The sequence below is a fragment of the Sarcophilus harrisii genome, chromosome 4, assembly GCF_902635505.1.
Source record: "Sarcophilus harrisii chromosome 4, mSarHar1.11, whole genome shotgun sequence".
NCBI classification, from domain to species: Eukaryota; Metazoa; Chordata; class Mammalia; order Dasyuromorphia; family Dasyuridae; genus Sarcophilus; species Sarcophilus harrisii.
In genome coordinates this window covers 171,375,190-171,395,060 of record NC_045429.1, presented here as the reverse complement: position 1 = coordinate 171,395,060, position 19,871 = coordinate 171,375,190, and the positions used below count along the sequence as shown (strand labels likewise).

At 33.5% G+C, this 19,871-nt stretch overlaps 1 protein-coding gene and 1 long non-coding RNA gene across 2 annotated transcripts; both read left to right on the top strand.

Moving 5' to 3' along the window:
* Positions 1-37: 37 nt before the first annotated feature.
* On the top strand, positions 38-11,019 carry LOC116423145. The gene is made up of 4 exons (XR_004233616.1): positions 38-164; positions 1,317-1,390; positions 6,224-6,294; positions 10,862-11,019. It is a non-coding gene; the product is annotated as an uncharacterized LOC116423145 (long non-coding RNA).
* Positions 11,020-11,619: 600 nt separating this feature from the next.
* CENPW (centromere protein W) lies at positions 11,620-19,540 on the top strand. Its single transcript, XM_031964310.1, has 3 exons — positions 11,620-11,917; positions 17,032-17,145; positions 18,182-19,540. The coding sequence occupies exons 1-3, from the start codon at positions 11,795-11,797 to the stop codon at positions 18,206-18,208; spliced, it is 264 nt and encodes an 87-aa protein (XP_031820170.1). The 5' UTR covers positions 11,620-11,794; the 3' UTR covers positions 18,209-19,540.
* Positions 19,541-19,871: the final 331 nt, after the last annotated feature.

Here is a 19,871-nt window from a genome sequence, read left to right as displayed (position 1 = left end):
CAAAGGCAGACATGACCTTGAGCCTAAATTAGTGCAGTTTGACTTCAAAGACTGGAAAAAGCTTGATAGCCATTGACTAAAATGCTAACTGAAGAGAACTTCAGTTCTCTTTGTGGGCAAAGAAGATACGAAACATATCCCCTCTGGTACAGGGAGGACTGAAGGTGAGGATAGTACTTCTGTTGAGAACTAGATCTGAGCTTGAAAGGTCATATGATACAGTGTATTGAAAGTACAATAGATTGCACCTTTTCTATAGAAGGCTTATTTTAACCGTGACAATCCATAGGGAAAGGTGCATAAAAGTTAGTGAGTTAGTATCCCCAAGTGTTCTTTGATTTTAATGAATAGACACTCTTGATGAACAGTTGGATTAAAGAACAGCATCTTACTTATAGTAAGTGGCAGAGAGCAATCCCTTTTGATAAATACTTTAGAATAGCACTTGATGGAGAAGCAGAGAAAAACAGTAGCTTGGGGAGAGTAGGGGAAAACAACTCCTGGCAAGAAGAGATCTAACTGACATCAGCATGATGAATTAGTAGAAAGCATCTGAAACTTTTGGCTTTGAAGAAATATGTTGCCCCATCAAAGTAAGACAGAGAAAGAAGAGGCTGTTGATTCTTCTCTTTTAATAGCAATGGCACTATATGGTGATAGGGAGCAGGCACAGGACATTTAGCTGTATAGTGGAGTTGAATTGTAGAGAAGAGGAGGTCTAGGGAGTAGAGAAATGATACACTCAGCAGATAAGTTGTGCTCAACAAGACAATCTAAGAAAAAAAATTATCAGGGCTTTGCAGTATTTAAGGAGTTAATTATCTTACCTGTATATGTTCTTCATATACAGTTTTTTTTACTTCCTATTACTATACTTTATTATTAATATTATTATTATGCATAATAATAACTAATATTATTAATAATAATATTATCATACTATATTGCTAAACATATACACTTTCTATTACTGTAAGTATGCAAACATTTCCAACTAACGTGTGTAACTATTCAAAAGGGAGTTTTATGGGAGGAATATCTTGTTATTACTGTTCATGCCATGCCATTTTGATAAATGTCTTTGCTTTGAGTTAATTTCACCTTTAAAGGTGAATTCAATAGTGATGACTTGTGAGCAGGAGTTTTAGAAATAGAGACCCACAATTCTTTGAAGTTAGGGTAGTCATTTCCTGTAGAATGCAACTATCTAGTGAAGATTGAAAGAGAAGATAGTTAAGGATTGGGAGAGGGCAGGGAATATATATATTTTGTAAATTCTTATATGTGTACATGTTTTTCCCTTTATGGAATCTAAGGTCCTTGAGGGAAGGAACTATTTCATTCTGTCTTTGAATCAGTAGCATTTAGCAGAGCAGCTGGCATATAACAGGTACTAAAAAATGTTTTTTTGATTAATTTATTGATCGATTTGGTTGTTTTTTGATGACGTGAATGAAGTGAATGTATATCTAAGGATTAAGAGAAGATAAAGAACAAAGAATACATACATGTTATGAAAAAGGGACAATTCCTGAAATCAAGGCACTCACATTCCAATTAACTGCAATTACAATTAATGGAACTGAGAATGCTATGTTAAAAAAAACCTTGAAAATCAACAAATCCCCAAAAGCACAAAGCAAGAAATCTTGAAATTAAAGAAATCAATAAAATAGAAAATGAAATGACTGGAAATTATTAACAAAATTGTTTGTTTTTTTAAAAATGAATTAAAAAAACAACATTTTAGCTTATCTAATCAAATAGAAGAGGGAATAATCAATATATCAAATAAAAATGAACAAAATGAATTCATAGTAGGAATTAGGAAATAAATTCAAGTATTATATTTTGACAAAATCTGAGAATTTAGAGGAAATTATTTATGGAAACATGAAATATTTAATTTAAATGAAAAAATCACAAATAGAGGCCTTACACATTATTTTAGAAATTAAATTCAAATGAAGTAATAAAGGTAAGAAAAAAATAAGGCCAGATAAATGAATTCTATCCAATGTTCTTTTTGCCCAATGTTCTAAAGGCAATTAATATGTCTGCTACAAAATTATTTTGAATGATTGAAAAAAGGAAGCATTCCTCTAAAATTTCTTCTTTATAAAACCAGAGAGAAATAAAGAAAAGTATATATCAATATTAATAATGAATATTGATATAAAATTAAATAAAATTCTGTCCATAAAAAGACTACAGTAAAATATACAAAATTTTGTTTTTCATGGTGAAATTGGTATTGTTATCAGAGATGCAAGTATAGTTCAGTGTTAGGGATACAATTATCATAATCATATTAAAACAAAAACAACAAAGTCACATTATTATGTAAATTCTGAAAAAGTATTTGACAAAATATTGTATTTAGTTATTCTAAAATGTTTTTTAAAATAGGCATAGAAGCATCAATTAAATATTTCTGAAAGAGTGGTAACAAAAAGAAAAGTGAAATTAAATTCATAAAAATAATAAAAAAGAAGTATTTGTAGATGACATAGTTTATTTAAACCCCATGAAATAGCAAATAAACTAACTCTAATAATTAATAGCTTTAGTGAAGTAGCAATATTCAAAAGAAACACACAGAAACAAGAAATTTATAGCAATAACAAAGAATAGGAGTAAATGATAAAAAACTAAATTCATTCTAAATAACTACTAAGGGCATAAAATATTAGTCTACCTAGTAACTGATTCATGCTAGTATACTAAAAATTAATAGATGCAAGATAACCCCAGAACAGGTGGTCCTAGTAAATTGAACTGTATACATACATTTCAAATGTAATCTAAATATGAAATCTCACATAAAAATATTAAAGAAAAAAAAAGAGATAAAAGGCCAAGGTTTCCCATCACATCCAGAGCCATTTCTAGTTGTCCTGATCTATATCTATATTCTCCAGATATTTCTGGAGAATAAAGTGAGGCTACTGACTTTGCAAAGCTTTCTCAGACTTAAAACCAATTCTCTTCTATGTCATGGCATCAAGCTCTCTGATGTCATGATCCTCTTCAAGAAGGAATCTTGGTAGATATTTCATTTAAAAACATGGATAAGCAGTTCTCAAAAAGATATAATTACCAACCATATGAAAATTTGCTTCAAATAACTAATGATAAGACAAATGAAAACTAAAATAATTCTGGAATAATGTATAAATTTTTATTTTATAGATGGCAAATAAACAAAGATGTCAAAAATAGAAATAGCTGATATTGGTGGAGATATGGGAAGAGAGGCATGCTAATATGGTACTGGGGGACTATGAAATGGTTTTACCATTAGAATTGTTAGAAAAATGAGTATTTATATCTTCTGATCCAGTGATCCTTCTCCTGGGAATATATCAAAAAAAGGCTAAAGAAAGAAAGTTTCCACATAATACCAAAGTATTCACAGCAGTGCTTCTTATAATAATGATGAATGAACTGAAAACAAAAAGAATGTTAATTGATTGGAAAATGTTGGAACACATTGAAGCAAACAACTGTAATGGGAGATTATTTTCTCTGTAAGGAATGATAAGTATAAAGAAGAGAAACAATACAAGGCTTTTATGAACCTATGCAGAGTTAAGAACACAGAATCAACAATTATATAAACAATGCCAACAATGATGCAAATGAAAAACATCCCAGTGAAATAAAATTGATTGTTTTATGTTTTTAATGGTCAATCTTGGACAAAGACAAGAGCTGAAAAAAATGTATTAAACTTCTTTCTTTAGAGAGATGGGGATTATAGACATAGAACATTGCAAAAGCTATTAGGTATGGCCACTGGTTTTGCTTAAATATCTTTCTTTATGACAAGTAAAGATTTTCTGGGGATAAATGGGAAAGGCCTCTATCCAGATAGTGCTATAAAATAACATCCCATATAGAAGGTGGCTTAGAGGTTTGGGGTCTCATTTAAACTTTTCTGATTGGTTTTCTCTTCTAGTGACAGACACATAGGTGTCAATTATTTATTTTCTGGAAATCTGGAAATTTTCAGAAAGGAAAGTTCTAGATATATGAAGTTCCAGAGAAGACAATATAAGTCAGGAGTGACCAGGTATTGAGAACTTAGATAGATTATCAGCAGAAAACAAATGGACCCCACACTACGCCAAAGGGGCAAAAATGATTTTTTTGACTAGTACAACAGAACAAAGTGGGACCTTCATACATCATCACACAATTAACTTTGTCAAGGGATTTGTATACCTTGTTAACAATAGTGTCAGAAAAAAGGTGTGTGTGTGTGTGTGTGTGTGTGTGTGTTAAAAGGAACTTTATACTTTAGAATCATAGGATTATATAGCCAGCCATAGTTTTAGAGCTAGAAGAAACCATAGAGATCATTGAATTCGGTTTCTAATTTCAAAGAGGAGAAAACTGAAGCACAGAAATGTTATATGATTTGCCTAGTATTGTGAGAAATAAATCCATTAGATTTGGGAGTAGTGAAGATAAAAGTCTTTAATTATATAACTGTAGAAGTTAGTGTCCTATAGAATAGGCACATTTAAAATCAGTAGACATATCTTTTTATATCCTGACTTGCAAAATGCAAGTCCTTCCCCTGACTCCTCATTGACTGAGTACACAGAGGTCACAGTCTATCAGGAATACTTAAACCCCATATGTGAGTATGAATCTCCACTCCTGATTACATCATTACATCTTGATATCACCTTATTTGGTGTCAAATATTTGGACCTAGTTCAGTTCTTCCCCTGATTCCCTATTGACTGAGAATTACAAAAATTCCAGTCTATCTGGAGAGTCTAATTCTCCATGTGAGTTTCCATCTCTGATTGCATCATTACATCTTCTCTTCTCTTCTCTTCTCTTCTCTTCTCTCTCTCTCTCTCTCTCTCTCTCTTTCCCCCCCCACCTGAGTGTAAATCCTTAATTACATATTCCCTTCCACTTATGAATCTGATTACATTTTCCCTCTATCAGTGTCTGTTTCCTTATTCCTGAATTAATTTCCATTTCCCAAGTTTCAATTTCCATTTAAATTTTCCGATTTGTTTCATAACTCTGTGGAAACTAAATCCTCATCTAATTTTCACAAGGTCACATAGTTAGTCTGAGTGTCTAAGGCAGGATCTGAACCCAGGTATTCCTGACTCCAAGTCCAGTTCCTGTAACACACCATAAACGGTAGAACAAAGGGACGATGAATGGAGCAATAAGGCATAACAGTCCTGGGTCCTTTTTGCCCCACTCCATGCTTTTAAGCTTATATAATAATTTGTTTTAAAATGGGTGAACTGATGACTTGCTGAAACAGTAAGAATTCTTGTCAGTGACAAGAGCATTACAGCCCAGGGTAGGAGGTCACAGGATATAAACTTGTTTCATGATTTAAGAATGATTCTTTTTGTAGATCCAACTAGGATTATAACCAATATGTTTTCACATTCTTTTATATATATTTGTACTAAATCAGAAAGTAGAAAATTCAATTTTCAAATTTATTTATTTCCTTAAAAAAGGACATGTCAAAAAAAAAACTATCTCCCAAAGGTCAACTGATCTTATTAATTATAATTATGAATTATTTTGTTCTTCAGGATGTTCATTGAATTTTTATATACCTAAGGATATATTTTCAACTCCTATTTGCCCCCCACTCATGGCCTTTGTTTTGGGAACCAGGAGAAAATGAAATGGGAAAAAGTTTTCTCTAAATTAATTCTACTTCACAATACTGGCATTCTTCAGTAGGCTCAATATTAATAGATAAGTGAAATCACTGGCAGTTACATTTACTAAATCCTCTATGAATGAAAAACCCTTTACAAATTGAACTAGAAAGTAGGAGAATAGATATAAATAAGTTTTCCTGTTATTAGAAATCTACCAGACACATAGTTAATAGTTAAGCCCATTATAATCAGATTTACAACAGGAAAGCGACACAGATTTATATGTCATAGTTACTCTAATTTTAATGCTGTTTTTGGAATTTTGGTGTCTGTTATTCATATTTTGAATTAGAGCAAAATAATATCTTTATTTTCTAAAATTTCTTCTTTCAAATTTCACTTGTATACATTTTATCATATAGTCAGGAAACATTGATGCTGATTGTTAACCTTCAGTAACTGTCTAGAGCTGTTCGTTTTGATCAGTCAATCTCACCTGGAAGTAGAGTAGTTCAACAAAGTTCAACAAATAGTTATTAAACAATTCTGGTGTGTTTCCATAGCTATATGTAGATCCCAGAGATACAAAGACAAAAATGAAACAGCCACTGGAAACAAGATGCTTGTAAGCAAGGTAAGCAAGACATAACATATGCAAATAAGTATATATCTTTTGATGTAAACTGAAGAAATATTCATTCAGAGATGATACATGAGTTGAGTATTGAAAAAAGACAAAAGATTCTGAGGTGGGGAGGAGAGAGCACATTCTAGGAATAGGGGATGATATATAAGAATATATAGAATGGAGAAATGGAAACTTGGATAAAGAGAACACTGAATAGTCCAGTTTGACTAGACTGTAGAGTTTATGAAAGGGAATACTTCAAAATAAGGCTGAAAAAACAACTAGAATATTCTACATATAGAGACTGAAGAATGTTTCCCTAGACCTGATAGGGAGCCAGTAGAGATTTTTTTAAACATTGTCAGATATAAACATTAGAAGACTTACATTGTCTGCTACAGAAAGGATAGAGAGGTATGTAGAGAAGACTCTAGAAACAAAGAAAACAAGTAGGAAACCTTTTTAGTGGTTTAGGATAGAGGTGCCAAATACCTGAAATAGCATGGTGGCCAAATGAGTTGGAAAGAAGGGAATAGATACAAGAGCTGTTTGAGAGATTGAATTGGCAAGACTTGACAATTACTTGGATTGAAGTATTTGAAAGGGAAGAGCCAAGTATGCTATTATATACCTAAGAGACTGAAGAGAAGGAATTGTTCTCCACAGAAGTCGGAAAGTTTAGATAATGGACAGTTTTAGTAAGGATTATATAACTAAGTCCCTTTTAGACATATTAAGTTTGAGATGATCATAGGACACACAATAAGAGATGTCCAGTGAGATGTCTAGGAGGCTTTTCAAAAGCTCAAAGATTTGGGCAGACATGTAAGTTAGAGGAGTTTTTAGAATTGGAATGTTATCCTACTCATTTTTAGCTAATATCTCCTCAATCATCTTAGATTGATTTCCTAGATTTCACTGTAAATTTTTTGGGGTGCAATGACTTTTTTTGACTGTGGAAGGAAGAATATAAGATAAAAATTCAGCTTTGCTCCTCCTCCATCAGTTTTTCTAAGTGAATCTTTCAAATCTATAGTAGTTATAAGACAATTTGCTTGGGATATGGTGCTGGCACAATGGCAAAATGAAAGTAATTGAAAGAATAAAAAGTTGTCCAGTGTTTATTCCTAGCCTTAGAAAATCTAGGGGGAATCTAGGGATAATTAGAAGAGTATATAGTCCAAACCCTGAAGTAAAGAAAAAATTAAAAATAACAAGTAATTTTCCTGGGAATTAGGGATCTTTCTATGAATAAGGAGAGTGAGTAAACATGGTCTTAACAGCATCTGAGCAAATTGTATCAAATATGTGGTAGGATGAAAATATGAAAATCACTCCCCAACAAAAATGACTTAGGAAATAATGATTATGTTCTAAGGCATTAGTTCTGAAGCCCAAGAGGCATTTTCACAAAAAAGAAATAATATTCTAGAAGACAAATCAGCAGTAAGAGCAGCTTCAGGGTGAACAGACTATTAAAATTTTGTAAGTTGTGTCCTTTAATATGATCCTAGAGAGCTGGAAAACTGATGACACTTGTCTTGCATTGCTGTCAGTCAACAAAGCAAAAAATTACTGTCTCTTTTCACTATCGTTTATTTCTAATTAAAATGTAAATTAAAATTTCTCAGAAAATAGTGATGTTATAGTAATATAAGAACAGATGATTCCTCCTAGACCCAGGGTGAGTGGGCGCAAACTTCTCTCTCTAAATAGGTCCTCAGCCTTGGTTCATTTATGCAGACTGATTTCAGTACTGAGAGAGTCTGATTCCTAAAGAAAAAGAGTCATACTTTGTTTTTTTGTTGTTGTTGCTTTTTGCAAACTCTCTGATTCTTTTATACTCTGCCTTGAGTTCCTGGAGAGAACTGCTTAAAGCTTAGTTTTGGCTCAGCTGTAACTTCTCTTCAAAAGCAGTAATTGAATGTTACATTTACTCAAAGTAAAATGTAGACCAGGTACAGGACAGCTATTTTTCTCCCACCCTGAAAACATGAAAGACCCATTAGTGCATATTGACAGACTTATACATGAGACTATAATTCACAGCTAAGGACTAGTCCATTATCCCATGCTGGGAGCCTCACTATATAGATGTATACCATAGGACTGTGAGATAACAGGACTTATTTTCACAAGGCACATGATAATAATAACAGCTAGCATAGTGTTTTGAAGTTTGCAAAATATTTTACATATATGATCACATTTGATCTTCATAACCACTCTGTGAGGTAGATACTATTATCTCTATTTTATAGATAAGGAATCAGAAGCTGATAGAAGCTTAGTTTATTCATCCAGGATTACTCAAAATATTAAAACATGAAGCTTTTGGTGGGTCTATTGAATAGGCATTTATCTTCACCTCATCTTTGCACTGTCCCAAGAGCTCCCATTGAATTCATGCTTTTTTTCTGATGTCTCACCAGGAGTTGTGCATATCCTCCTGTCCTTTGTCTTCATCAAGTCGTAAAGAGAGATGAAGTCTGTTATGTTAAATTGGCTAAAAGATCCAGGAACTCCCAACTTCTCAGACTCACAAGTTTGACTCTAGAAATGTTTATCACAGAATCACTCTGCTCACATATTTTCCTGTGTTCAGGCAAAGAATCACAAAACAGAAGTAGTAGTCAGGGGTTTGAGATTCTTATTTAGGTTCACTTAAGGAATTATATGCAAAAAGTTGCCATTTCTTCTGCCTCTCCTATCTCTCATAAGACAACCCAGTGAATATTCATAATATATTTACCAGGGAAGGAAGAAGAGAGATTCACAGAGGGTGGAATGACTCATCTTTTTTAAGGTCCACATTGCTGGCAGATTTTCCTGGATAAATGGCTCTCTGACACATCTTTAATGTGATTGCTTCACCAAATCTTTTAAAAGGCATCTATAAGAAGGGCCAGGGCAAATGTATCTTTAGATGGAATGTAACTCCAAGGCATACTCCATGAAGTCAGAACAAATCAACAGAACTTCTCTCAATCCATTACATTGGATATGGGAGAATGACACCCAAATTAAAATAAGAGATTCTCAAGACAAAAGCAAAAAAAAAGTTATTATGATCTCTTGAGAAAGGGTAACTCCCAATAGACAAGGTGTCAATAGAGTGCAAAGTGCAAACTGCAAAACACAAGGTTATATAGACCCCAACACAGAAATCCCTACCTTCCCTTCTAACCTTTTCTCCCATTGGCTGGGGAGTTCTAATTTACCCAGAGCCCTAAAACAAAGAATATTAGTCAACAACACTCTCTTTACTATATTAGGTACTTAAATGCTAATGAAAAGGTGTGTGTGTGGAAACAGGAGGAAAATGTATATTTATCTAAGATAATGGAACACCTGCAACTTTTAGCTATAGCTCAACCTGTTATTGCAAAGTCACAATTAGAGTATAGATTGAGGCCACATGCTTATGAGAGGTCTTCACTCAGTTCATCCCATTCAAGTATAATAAGCCATTTAAACTAAATGTTTATCATTTTTCAGAGTAACAATTAAGAATATTTTAAGAGCATTGGTTAAGAGATTTTGATAGAAAAAATGGTGTGAGCATAAGAGAACTAGTTATCCATAAGAAAGGAATTTTATTGGAGGAAGCGGTTTTGCATATAACCATTTCCTCCTCCTTAATTTTGCCTACTGCCCATCCTAATTCCAAAGAAAAGAATGATAAAAATGTATACGTGGGAGCATAATAGAGAAACTGTATATAGAGATATACCATGTTGTTGTGGATAGAGGACCAGTTATAAAGTCAAGAAAACTTGTAAGTAAGGCTTTCTAAGTTCTCTCACAATTACTCAATATGTGATCATGGGCAGGTATTTTAATATCTCATTGTTCAAGGTAACTCCCCAGAACCTCAGTTTCTCATCAGTAAATAGAAAGGTTTGAACTAGATTGTTTCTGAACTTCTTTCTAGCTCTAAATCTGTTCGGTTAAGATCATAGTCCTAGTCAAATATATAGAATGAAAGGAATTTAAAATTAGAAGAGACTTTTGGTAAGTTCAGTTTGAAAAGTTTTTTTTTTTTTTTAAGAATTGTAAAAAAAATTCCATAATATATTATGGAGAAATGAAAGGAATTTAAAATTAGAAGAGACTTTTGAGAAGTTCAGTTTGAAAAGTTTATTTTTTTTTTTAAGAATTGTAAAAAAAAATTCCATAATATATTATGGAGAATGAAAGGAATTTAAAATTAGAAGAGACTTTTGAGAAGTTCAGTTTGAAAAAAAAATGTTTTTTAAGAATTGTAAAAAAAACCCCATAATATATTGAGAATGAAAGGAATTTAAAATTAGAAGAGACTTTCGAGAAGTTCAGTTTGAAAAGTTTTTTTTTTTTTTTAAGAATTGTAAAAAGAATTCCATAATATATTATGGAGACACCTTTGCTTAAGAAAGGAAAATATTTACTTGTAGGCTGGTCTAGACTATCTCTAAATCCCTTCTAAAATTTATGAATCTATGAGAAGAGTTGAGTATTATCTATTTTCTTCAGAATCTAGTTTTCTGCTGAATTAATATCTAAATTACTTATGATTTTTTTTTTTTTCTTAAAGGATACCCATTAAAACAAGAACAAAGGTCTTCTCATTGTCTTCTGGCCCAGCATGGAGATGCTGGTAATAATGTAGACCAGAGGATGCCGAGAAAGATTGTTTTCCTAGAAATCTACCAGAATATGGAATTGTTATTAGATTTTTATTATTTTTCAGGTGTGTGTGTGTGTGTGTGTGTGTGTGTGTGTGTGAGCATGGCTCCTCATTAACCTTGCTAAAATAAAATAAAATAATCCCGGGAGGAGTAACAAAATATCTATCAAAAATTTACACCAGTCTAAAGAGGAACTTGGCTAAGGGGAACCCCATTCTCTTAGCATTCTTTGAAAATGGGGCTCCGGTAGGCTACTTCCTCCCCGCAAAACAGAACATCCCTCCTCCCTCCTCCCTCCTCCCTCCTCCCTCCTCCCTCCTCCCTCCTCCCTCCTCCCTCCTCCCTCCTCCCCCCATGACCTAAGGGGGATCGAATAAAAGATAAATTTTAATAGGAGGAAAAGGGTCGAGTGTTCTGAGACCTATCCTGAAGTGCTTGTATTTCTTAATGAATAGTAAGTCTACGATAATAAAAAGGAAAAAAAAAAGGAAAAAGCGAAGTGGGTAAGAAGTGAGGGGGAAAAACCCCTTAGGAACGAATGTATAAACGGCAAGCAAGAGATTATCGCGCGCTCCTTCCTAACCAGTGGCCCGGCGAGGCGACAATAGAGGAGCGCATGCGCTCCCTTCCAGCGCCAGGCCCGCCCCCTTCCTTTCCCGTCGCGCGTCACTCCGAAGCGCCGCGGCGCGTGCCAAGGGCGGGTGATTCAAACAGCCGGAAGGGAGCTCCTGACTGGCGCGCCTGCGACTTGACTGACTGGTCTTCCTTGTTTATCCCCGATCGCCGTGGGCCGCTGTGTGCGGGGCTCTGGTGCCGCGTAGGACGGCGACGAGGAGAGGATGACGCCTGCGGTGGTGCCGGCGGCCCGGGTGTTGAAACGCAAGGCTCCCCGCGGTTTCCTGAAGAACTTCATCAAGCGACGGAAGCCTCAGTTGCACCTCAAGTCTGGCGTCGACCTGTGGGTGAGCGCTCTTTTCCTGCTGCGGCCGAGGCGGAGGCGGGGGGGGGGGGGGGGGGAAAAGGCAAAGGAGAAAGAGACGGGACGAACCCTTCCCCTCCCCCACCCCCGTTGTGTTCCTCCTCGCTTTGTGACCCGGAATCTGGGCGGCCTTGGGGGTGGAGGGATAAATCGGGGTGGGGGCGGGGCAGGAAGAGTCAGCTGTTTTCCCACCCGAGTTGGCAGGTTATTCCGGGCCTCGTAGAAGTTTATGAAGGAAGTTTTCTACCTGCTTTTCAAGATTAGTGACTCTTAAAAAATTAACGGTTACAAAGCGTTGAACTGACAACAATTTGAGATAAGTGATGCTGGTAGTAATACCTCGTTTTGCAGATGTAGGAGCTTCTGGGCCAGAGGAGGTAATAGAATCACAGGTTCAGAGCTAAAAAAAGTTCTTTAAAGTCAGTTGGCCTGCCCCATGCTAAAGATATGGATCCTGAAATAAATGACTTGGCCTGTGGTTGCGTAGCCAGTAGATGGTAGAACTAGGGCTCGGACTTGGGTTTGGTCGCAGGTTTTTTTCCGACTGAAATCAGTGCTCTTTCAGCTGTACGGCGGCAGAGCTGTATTATCGCGTTATTTAATGGATTGGTCCTTTTATTGACGTAAAGTATTGTTAAAAATAAAAGAATCATAGAAAAGTTTACCAGTTTTTGAATCTTAAATACTTGGATTTTAGGTCTGCAACTCTGCCTGGACTTGATTTCACCACATTAGAGTTGAGCCTTTTTTTTTTTTTTTTTTTTTTTTTTTATCTTTTCTCTAATTTATTTTACTCTTGACTTCATTTAGTTTCCCACATTTGAAATATTGGTGTTATCTCTGGCTCTTCCTTCTCCCTCTACTCCCACATCCATCCAGTTACCAGACCCTATTGATGCTACATTTGAAACAATTTTTGAAACTCTCATCTATTCCTCTTTGTAATCTTGTTCCAACTTAACTTTCCAGATTTATTTCAGAGTTCTTCCTTTTACATATTGTTTGAATCAGAGTGGCCTATTTACTATTTTATTTTTAAGAGCTAAGGATCTCAGTTTTCGCCTTCATAAATTATTCCCCATAACTTCAGTGCATTACCTCCTCAGAAATGTTAGGTTACTTCAACATTGTTAGAATGTAATTGAGGTACATCCTCATATAAGAAATCTTTCTTGATACTTGTAATTGTTAAGAATTCTCTCTGTTCAAATTTAATTTAGCTATGTAAAAGTTGTATTTTCCCAACAGAATGTAGGATTTGTGTAGGATAGGATCTGTGTATCTCTCTCTCTCTCTCTCTCTCTCTCTCTCTCTCTTTTAAAAATTATAATAACTTTTTATTTACAGAACCCATGCCAGGGTAATTTTTTTTTTTACATTATCCCTTGCACTCACTTGTGTTCCGATTTTTCCCTCCACCCCCTCCTCTAGATGGCAAGCAGTCCTATATATGTTGAATTTGTCATAGTATATTCTAGATACAGTGTATGTGTGCAGGATCTGTGTGTCTCTTATGCATGACATACAGTAATCAATAAATGCTTGTTGAATTGAACTGAATAACAAAAACCTAGAAATGTAGGCAGTGCAAATCTTATTTTTCCTATTTTATGGATAAAGACACCAAGAATAGGTGATTTAATGATTTAGCTGTAATCATTTGGTCATAAAAATCAGCAGGGACATGAACCCTCATGTACTGATTTTAAGTAATAGGCAAATAGTGAATATAAATTTCAGGCATTTTATTGAAATAATATTGTAGAATATTTGACTACTTTCATGTGAATAAGTGCTGAAGGGGATATGAAGAGGATATCCCCTTCAGCACCTAGGGGATATGGAAAGGATTTTTTGACAGTTTGACAGCATACAGCTTAATTTAATAAGGTATTCATACATGAAATAGCTAGATCCCAATGCAGAAAAGTAATGCATATTACTATTTTGCAGAGGGAGGGATGAAGATAATAAGTGACAGGAATTAAGAAAAGCAATGGAGGTGAGAGAGGTCACTCGTGGTTGTGTTAATCAGGAAAGAATCTTCTGAATCAGATGGGGCTTGTATGTGTGTAGTTGAAAGATCTATGGAATTTGATCTAGGCCCCATCTTATTCTGCATTTTTATCAATTTACAAATTGATGAATTTTACAAAATTGTTTGTAATAAAGCCAGGAAGTATGCATAGTAAATTTACAGATGACCCCAGTTAATTAGAAAACATTTTTTAAGTAAATGCTGTCCTTTAGAATCTAGGTGTTGCAAAGAAAAAAGTGAAACAATTTCACCTCTCAGAGCTGGAGCTTAGAGAGAAGATTCACATATATGTTAAAATATATGCAAAGCTGATATAGGGGAACTTTAAAGGGGAGGGCTTTAGTATATGACTTAATGAATAATAAGGAGGCATTTAAACCCAATCTTGAAGTTACAAAAAAATAAATTGCAAATATAAGCACTATCTGGCTGAATATAGCAGTTCAGATGGAAAAGACTGATTTCATCTGACTGCCAGTTTAGCAGTAGTATAAAGTGTCTGACAGGAACAGAAAATGTTTATATTAAAGAAAAGAAAAAAATCAGGTAGTGGGGAACATGATAGTCTTCAAATATTTAAAGAATGATTATATATACATATATGTACATATACACACAAATACACATATAGATACATATGTGTGTGTATATATACACACACACATATACACACACACGCACACACACATAATTTGATATAGCTTGAGAGGGCAGATTAGGTCATCATTTGCCAGATGTTATGTAGAAGATTTATGCATTTCAGTAGCTAGTTGGATAAAACTTCAGATAATTTTCAACTTTCAAATTTTTATTGTACTATTGATAGATAAGAAAAGTATTAATAAGGCTGCTCACCAACCTTTCCTCCTCCTCAGTTTATTCAGGCAAACAGCTGTCCTTTGAACTAAAACTGTGCCACCTGAAGTGTTAAATCTTTATTTCTGATTCTTTATTATGAGATGTTGTATTTTGTTGACATGCCCTCAGTTCCTTAGGAAAGTATAAAAGAAAGGATTTTATAAAGTTGTTTTAAAAATATCTTTTATATATAGAAAAGTTCTAACAAGATCCTGAAATTGTTACAGACTTGAAGAAAAAAAAAGTTCAAGAAAGGTTTAGATAGAAATTCATGGATGAGAGATCCCATATGAGTTGAGAGTTATAGAATTTGGGGTATATCCTTAGTGTTTGAAGAGTATAATAATAGATTTATTTCCTTCAAATCGACAGGAGAAGTTCAATAGTGGTCTATTTGGGAATAGAAGTTCCCCTCAAACTCTTCCCCACCTTCATTCCCGAGACTGTTACCCAACCCTTTCAGCTCTAGGGGAGCATCCGTCATCTAGGGGAGCAACTGTTGTGAAAATAAATGCTATATACCTACTTTCTTGACACTGTTAAATAGTTTAGCATTAGAAATGGAAATTATTTTATTAATGAGAATTATGGTAAAGAGCATGTCATGTGACTTGTAATTAAAAATCTGTATGTTTATTGTCTGTTTGAATGTGAACATTTTGAGAGCCCAAATTATTCTATTTATAACACTAGCACTTTGCATCTAGTAGGCATTTAATGAATGTTTTAAAATTCGTTCTAAATTCACTCATAACTCTTGGTGCTTAAAATTTACCTAGGGAATTTTTCAATACTTTGTTTGGTCTTTGAGTCCGACCCTGTGTTCTTCTTTATACACTTTCATGGTCATTCTGCAAAATTGAGATATTTTTCTTTCAGGGCAATAGTCAATTCATCTGTTGATCAGAGATTCCAGCCTCCCTCTGCTGCATTGATTTTAGAAAATGGAATGAATACTGGGTTACTGAATTCTAGCCCATCTTCAAAGGCACTGAGTTGAAGATCCTTTGCTAAAGTTGATAAAGATTTTTATTGTCAAATTTTGTTATTTAAAAAAAAAATGACTAATGTAGAAAACATTTTGCAGTTCTCAATTTCATGAGAAATGAAATTCTTGTAAAAATGTTTATTTTCTTACTTGTTTCCTTACTTTAGTTTGTGTTCCCAACTATCTCATCAAGCAGTTGCATCACTTTTTAAAAACACATCTCTTTTATCGACTTACTAAACTTTGCAAAACTCCTTTTATTTCTTTTAAACTCATGTTTTCCTTTTTCTGGCATTCATTCTTAGCTAGTGTTCTTTCCATTTTAATCCTCTGAAATAATTTACCATCTCCTGTTCTTTTGTGTCCTTTAATTGTTCCTTTTCTATTCCTATCTCAGACTTTGTGAACAACATTGGCCTTTGGGACCCATTTTGATGTGCCATTTTTACAGTCTTACAGTTTCGTGAGCATTTCTCCTGTGAAAACTATTTAACTTTGCATTAGAACTGGAAGTCATTCTTAGTAATCAAGATTTGTGAAAATATCAGAAAAATATTTCTGAACGTGGGGACTAAATAATTGTTTATAAAAAGATTCTGAATATCTTGTAAAGATAACATTTCAAATCAGTATCTAGTAAATTGTATCAATTGAAGGAAAATTTTGGCCTTTCAGAAGTAGTGTTTTGGAAATTTGAATTGATCCAATTTATTCTTACTCTTGATGTGTGGTTATCCTGTCTCATTGACTATGATTATATTGCCACTTTGTTTGAAATGTTATTATGGTCATAGTTTAAAAATTAAGCAGATATGATCATCTAGCAAATTGTTATGCTAGATACTTAACCAGGTTCTATATTTATAGAAAATATGCATCATTAGACAGTAGTTTAATATTCATGTAGTTGCATTAATTCAATTCATCAAGCATTTAAGTATTTATTGTGTGAAAGACATGTACTGGGTGTTAGTACAAAAATAAAGTCAAACTAACTGCTCTCAATAAGCTTATTGTGAGTGCAAGTATATTGCATATACACAAATAAACAAATATAATAAAATAATTTGAAGAGGAAAAGGCAATGTGTGGTACATTTTCACATGCAAACACTTTAAAACATTGTCTATATGTATGCAATGTGGTATTTATTTTAGTGTATCAACTATTTTTAAGTACTTATGGAGATTTAAAAATGTTTTTTCTTTCTAAGGTACACTTGAACTGTTTATTATTTCTTCATCGATTAGCAGAAGAATCCAGGATGCAAGCTTTTCAGAACAAGAGTAGGATAATTAAGGATAAACATATACTTGCTGCAGCAAAGGTAACTATAAAAGCTAATTTTCTTTTTTTGGACACTTAAGACCATGGAATAAGTCAAATGTGTCCTCCTTTGTCCCTTAAACTCTGGATAATTATATTTCAATCAGTAGTAGTTGATGGAGTTAGAGCGTGTGTTATTGAATTTAAATTAAAGGTATAATAATTAAATTTCCATATTCACATAGTTTTGTTCTAGGTGGGGAAGTTAAGAAATACCTACAAGTTTCAAAAATAAACTGACTTTATGATACTTTAGGAGAAAAACTTTGATTTTTTTTTTTTTTTTTTGTCATTTTAGTTTTAGCAACACTTTGACATAGCACACTTGTATAACTAAAATAAAACACATATAAAGGTTACAACAAAGCTTACATACTTAATCATGCTAAATATTTTTAAATGTTTATTTAATTTTCTAACTGGCAGTTAAAATTATATGCCTTAGTAAACTTATGAAGGATATTTATATGACAAATTTAAATTTGGGTAGGAACATTATGAAAAAATGAGTTCCTACCCAAATTTAATCTCTGAGCATAGTTCCATTTGATGTTTAGATGAAAATGAAGTCAATGTGTGTCCAGATACTTTAAAGCTCATCCTCTTGTTGGGAAAAGTGTGATCATAAAAGCTAGCTGCACATTTATGGATGTAAAAAGTGGAATGGTTTTAATGTCTTCAAGGTGTTCTTTTCTTTGGCCTTTCTAAATTGAAAACAGATTAATTTAAAATAGAGACATAACTCAGGTATTCAAAAGGCTATTTTCTGTTTTCTGAAAAGCTGTCTAAAAATTAAATACACATTAGATACTTAATGCACAGAACCTATAAGGAAATTTTATTGAGTACTTTTATAAATTGAAAACTTTTTGAAATGCCAACAGTCACAATTCACTACAATTTCGCAAATGACATTATTAATTAATTAGTATGCCCTGTGTTGATTTCAGGAGGCTTTTAGAGGAAAACTGTTGTTATATCCTGTGGGCTAAGGTATATATGTTAAAAAAATAATACTTTTCTTTTCTTTTTGACAGGTGGTTTTAAAGAAGAGTAGGGGTTAGAACCTAAAGACTGCTATTTGAAGCTGTGTAATATATTTTCTCATTAAATGTTTATAATGAATTGTGCTTTTTAACAACACTTTAAAACATGGAACATTGTATAAGTTGGGCAAACTTTTGTACTGCTAGTTTTGAATTTGTATCCTAGGTATATTCATTTATTCATTTACAAATGTTTATTAATCATTTCTACAGAATTTTTTTCTTAGTGAAAGTACAAAGATAAATAGAACATAGCTGTTTTCATAATTGGCACAAAAGCTCAGTGTATTTGTGGTCTACTTGTGGTAATGACAACCACACAGATATGTCAATAAAAATATTATAAAGACTATTCAGCACTTTTATGAAGGCTCATGTTTTCCTAAAGGTGACCAATATTAGTTTTTAAAAGTTCAAACTTTTATCTTAAAATTGTCATTGCTGAGTTTTATGGTTTTTCTTTAAAGATAAAAATGATTGCTTACTATATTAAATAACTTGAGGAAATGGTTTTATGATAACGTCTTTAATAGCTTAGGTGTAGTCTATGAATTAAAGAAAAGCCCTTAAAATCTGTTAAAAAAAATAATGCATCATATTCAACGTATGTATGAAAATCTTATTATTTAGCTGAAATTTTCAAGTATGGAGTCTAGACCTGTAATTTTATTGGTTTAAAGAGGAGGAAATTCATTCTCTCAAAGTAAGTCAGTGTCTTCTGTGCAACTTAGAATCTTACTGAGTTAAAGAACTAAGGGTTTATGTGACTTGCTCAGTCCAGAGCCAAAGTCATTTGATAACATGTTCAACATAAATTGAACCCAAAGCTTCCAGACTGTGGGGCCAATTCTCTATCTGTTATTCCAAACTGAGAATTTCAGAATATTTTCATTTTGGTGACTTTTGAACTAAATTTCCAGTAACATACAAAACTTAATCTTTTATGAAAATGTGGATATTAGACAGATGTCTACAAAAAAGCTTTATTCTTTCTTTATACAGGTATTTTTTTTAAAAAGATAAAATAGATTTTCTAAAAAGAAAAAACAAAATAACCTTTCCTGTCATCGAAAGTTCCTTTTAAACAAGATTCTGGGCAAGTATGTAACTTCTCTGTCTCAATTTCCTTAATGGTAAAATGGGAATAGTAGTAGTAGTACCTACTTTTTAAGGTTGTTGTAAGTATGAAATGACATAAAATATGTAATGTGTTTAGGATTGTGCCAGATGCATAGCAGATGCTATATAAGTGCTTATTCTCCTCCCTTCACATAACTTGTGTTTGACCTTCTACAAATGCTAGTAATAGGATCTCTGGCTCCTGTAAAAAAAAAAAAAAAAGTACTTGAGGTAACAAGTATACGTTGGATATAGAATACTTATTTCACCTCATAAAATATTCAGATGACCCAAAGGATTTATAGGAGCCTCAATTTAAAAAGCATATTAATTGGTTCACAATACCTTATAACCAGTCAATATAATTCTTCCTCTTTTCTGAGCCTTTTTCTCTACCATGTTCTCAAAGTCCTCATGGCCCTTCTGATTCAACATTACTAATTAAGGAACTCAATTTGGAATTCACAGTGGGGCAAACACATGCATCCTTGACTCTTATGGGGCCCTCAATACTTAAAGAGTGACTTGTTTTAGCTTTCTGGAAGAAGTTATATGCATGGAT

Coding starts and splice junctions, on each gene's coding strand:
- CENPW (XM_031964310.1), top strand. CDS start 11,795: ATGACGCCTGCGGTGGTGCCGGCGGCCCGGGTGTTGAAACGCAAGGCT. Junction 11,918..17,031: donor AGTCTGGCGTCGACCTGTGG/GTGAGCGCTCTT, acceptor TTTCTTTCTAAG/GTACACTTGAACTGTTTATT. Junction 17,146..18,181: donor ATATACTTGCTGCAGCAAAG/GTAACTATAAAA, acceptor TCTTTTTGACAG/GTGGTTTTAAAGAAGAGTAG.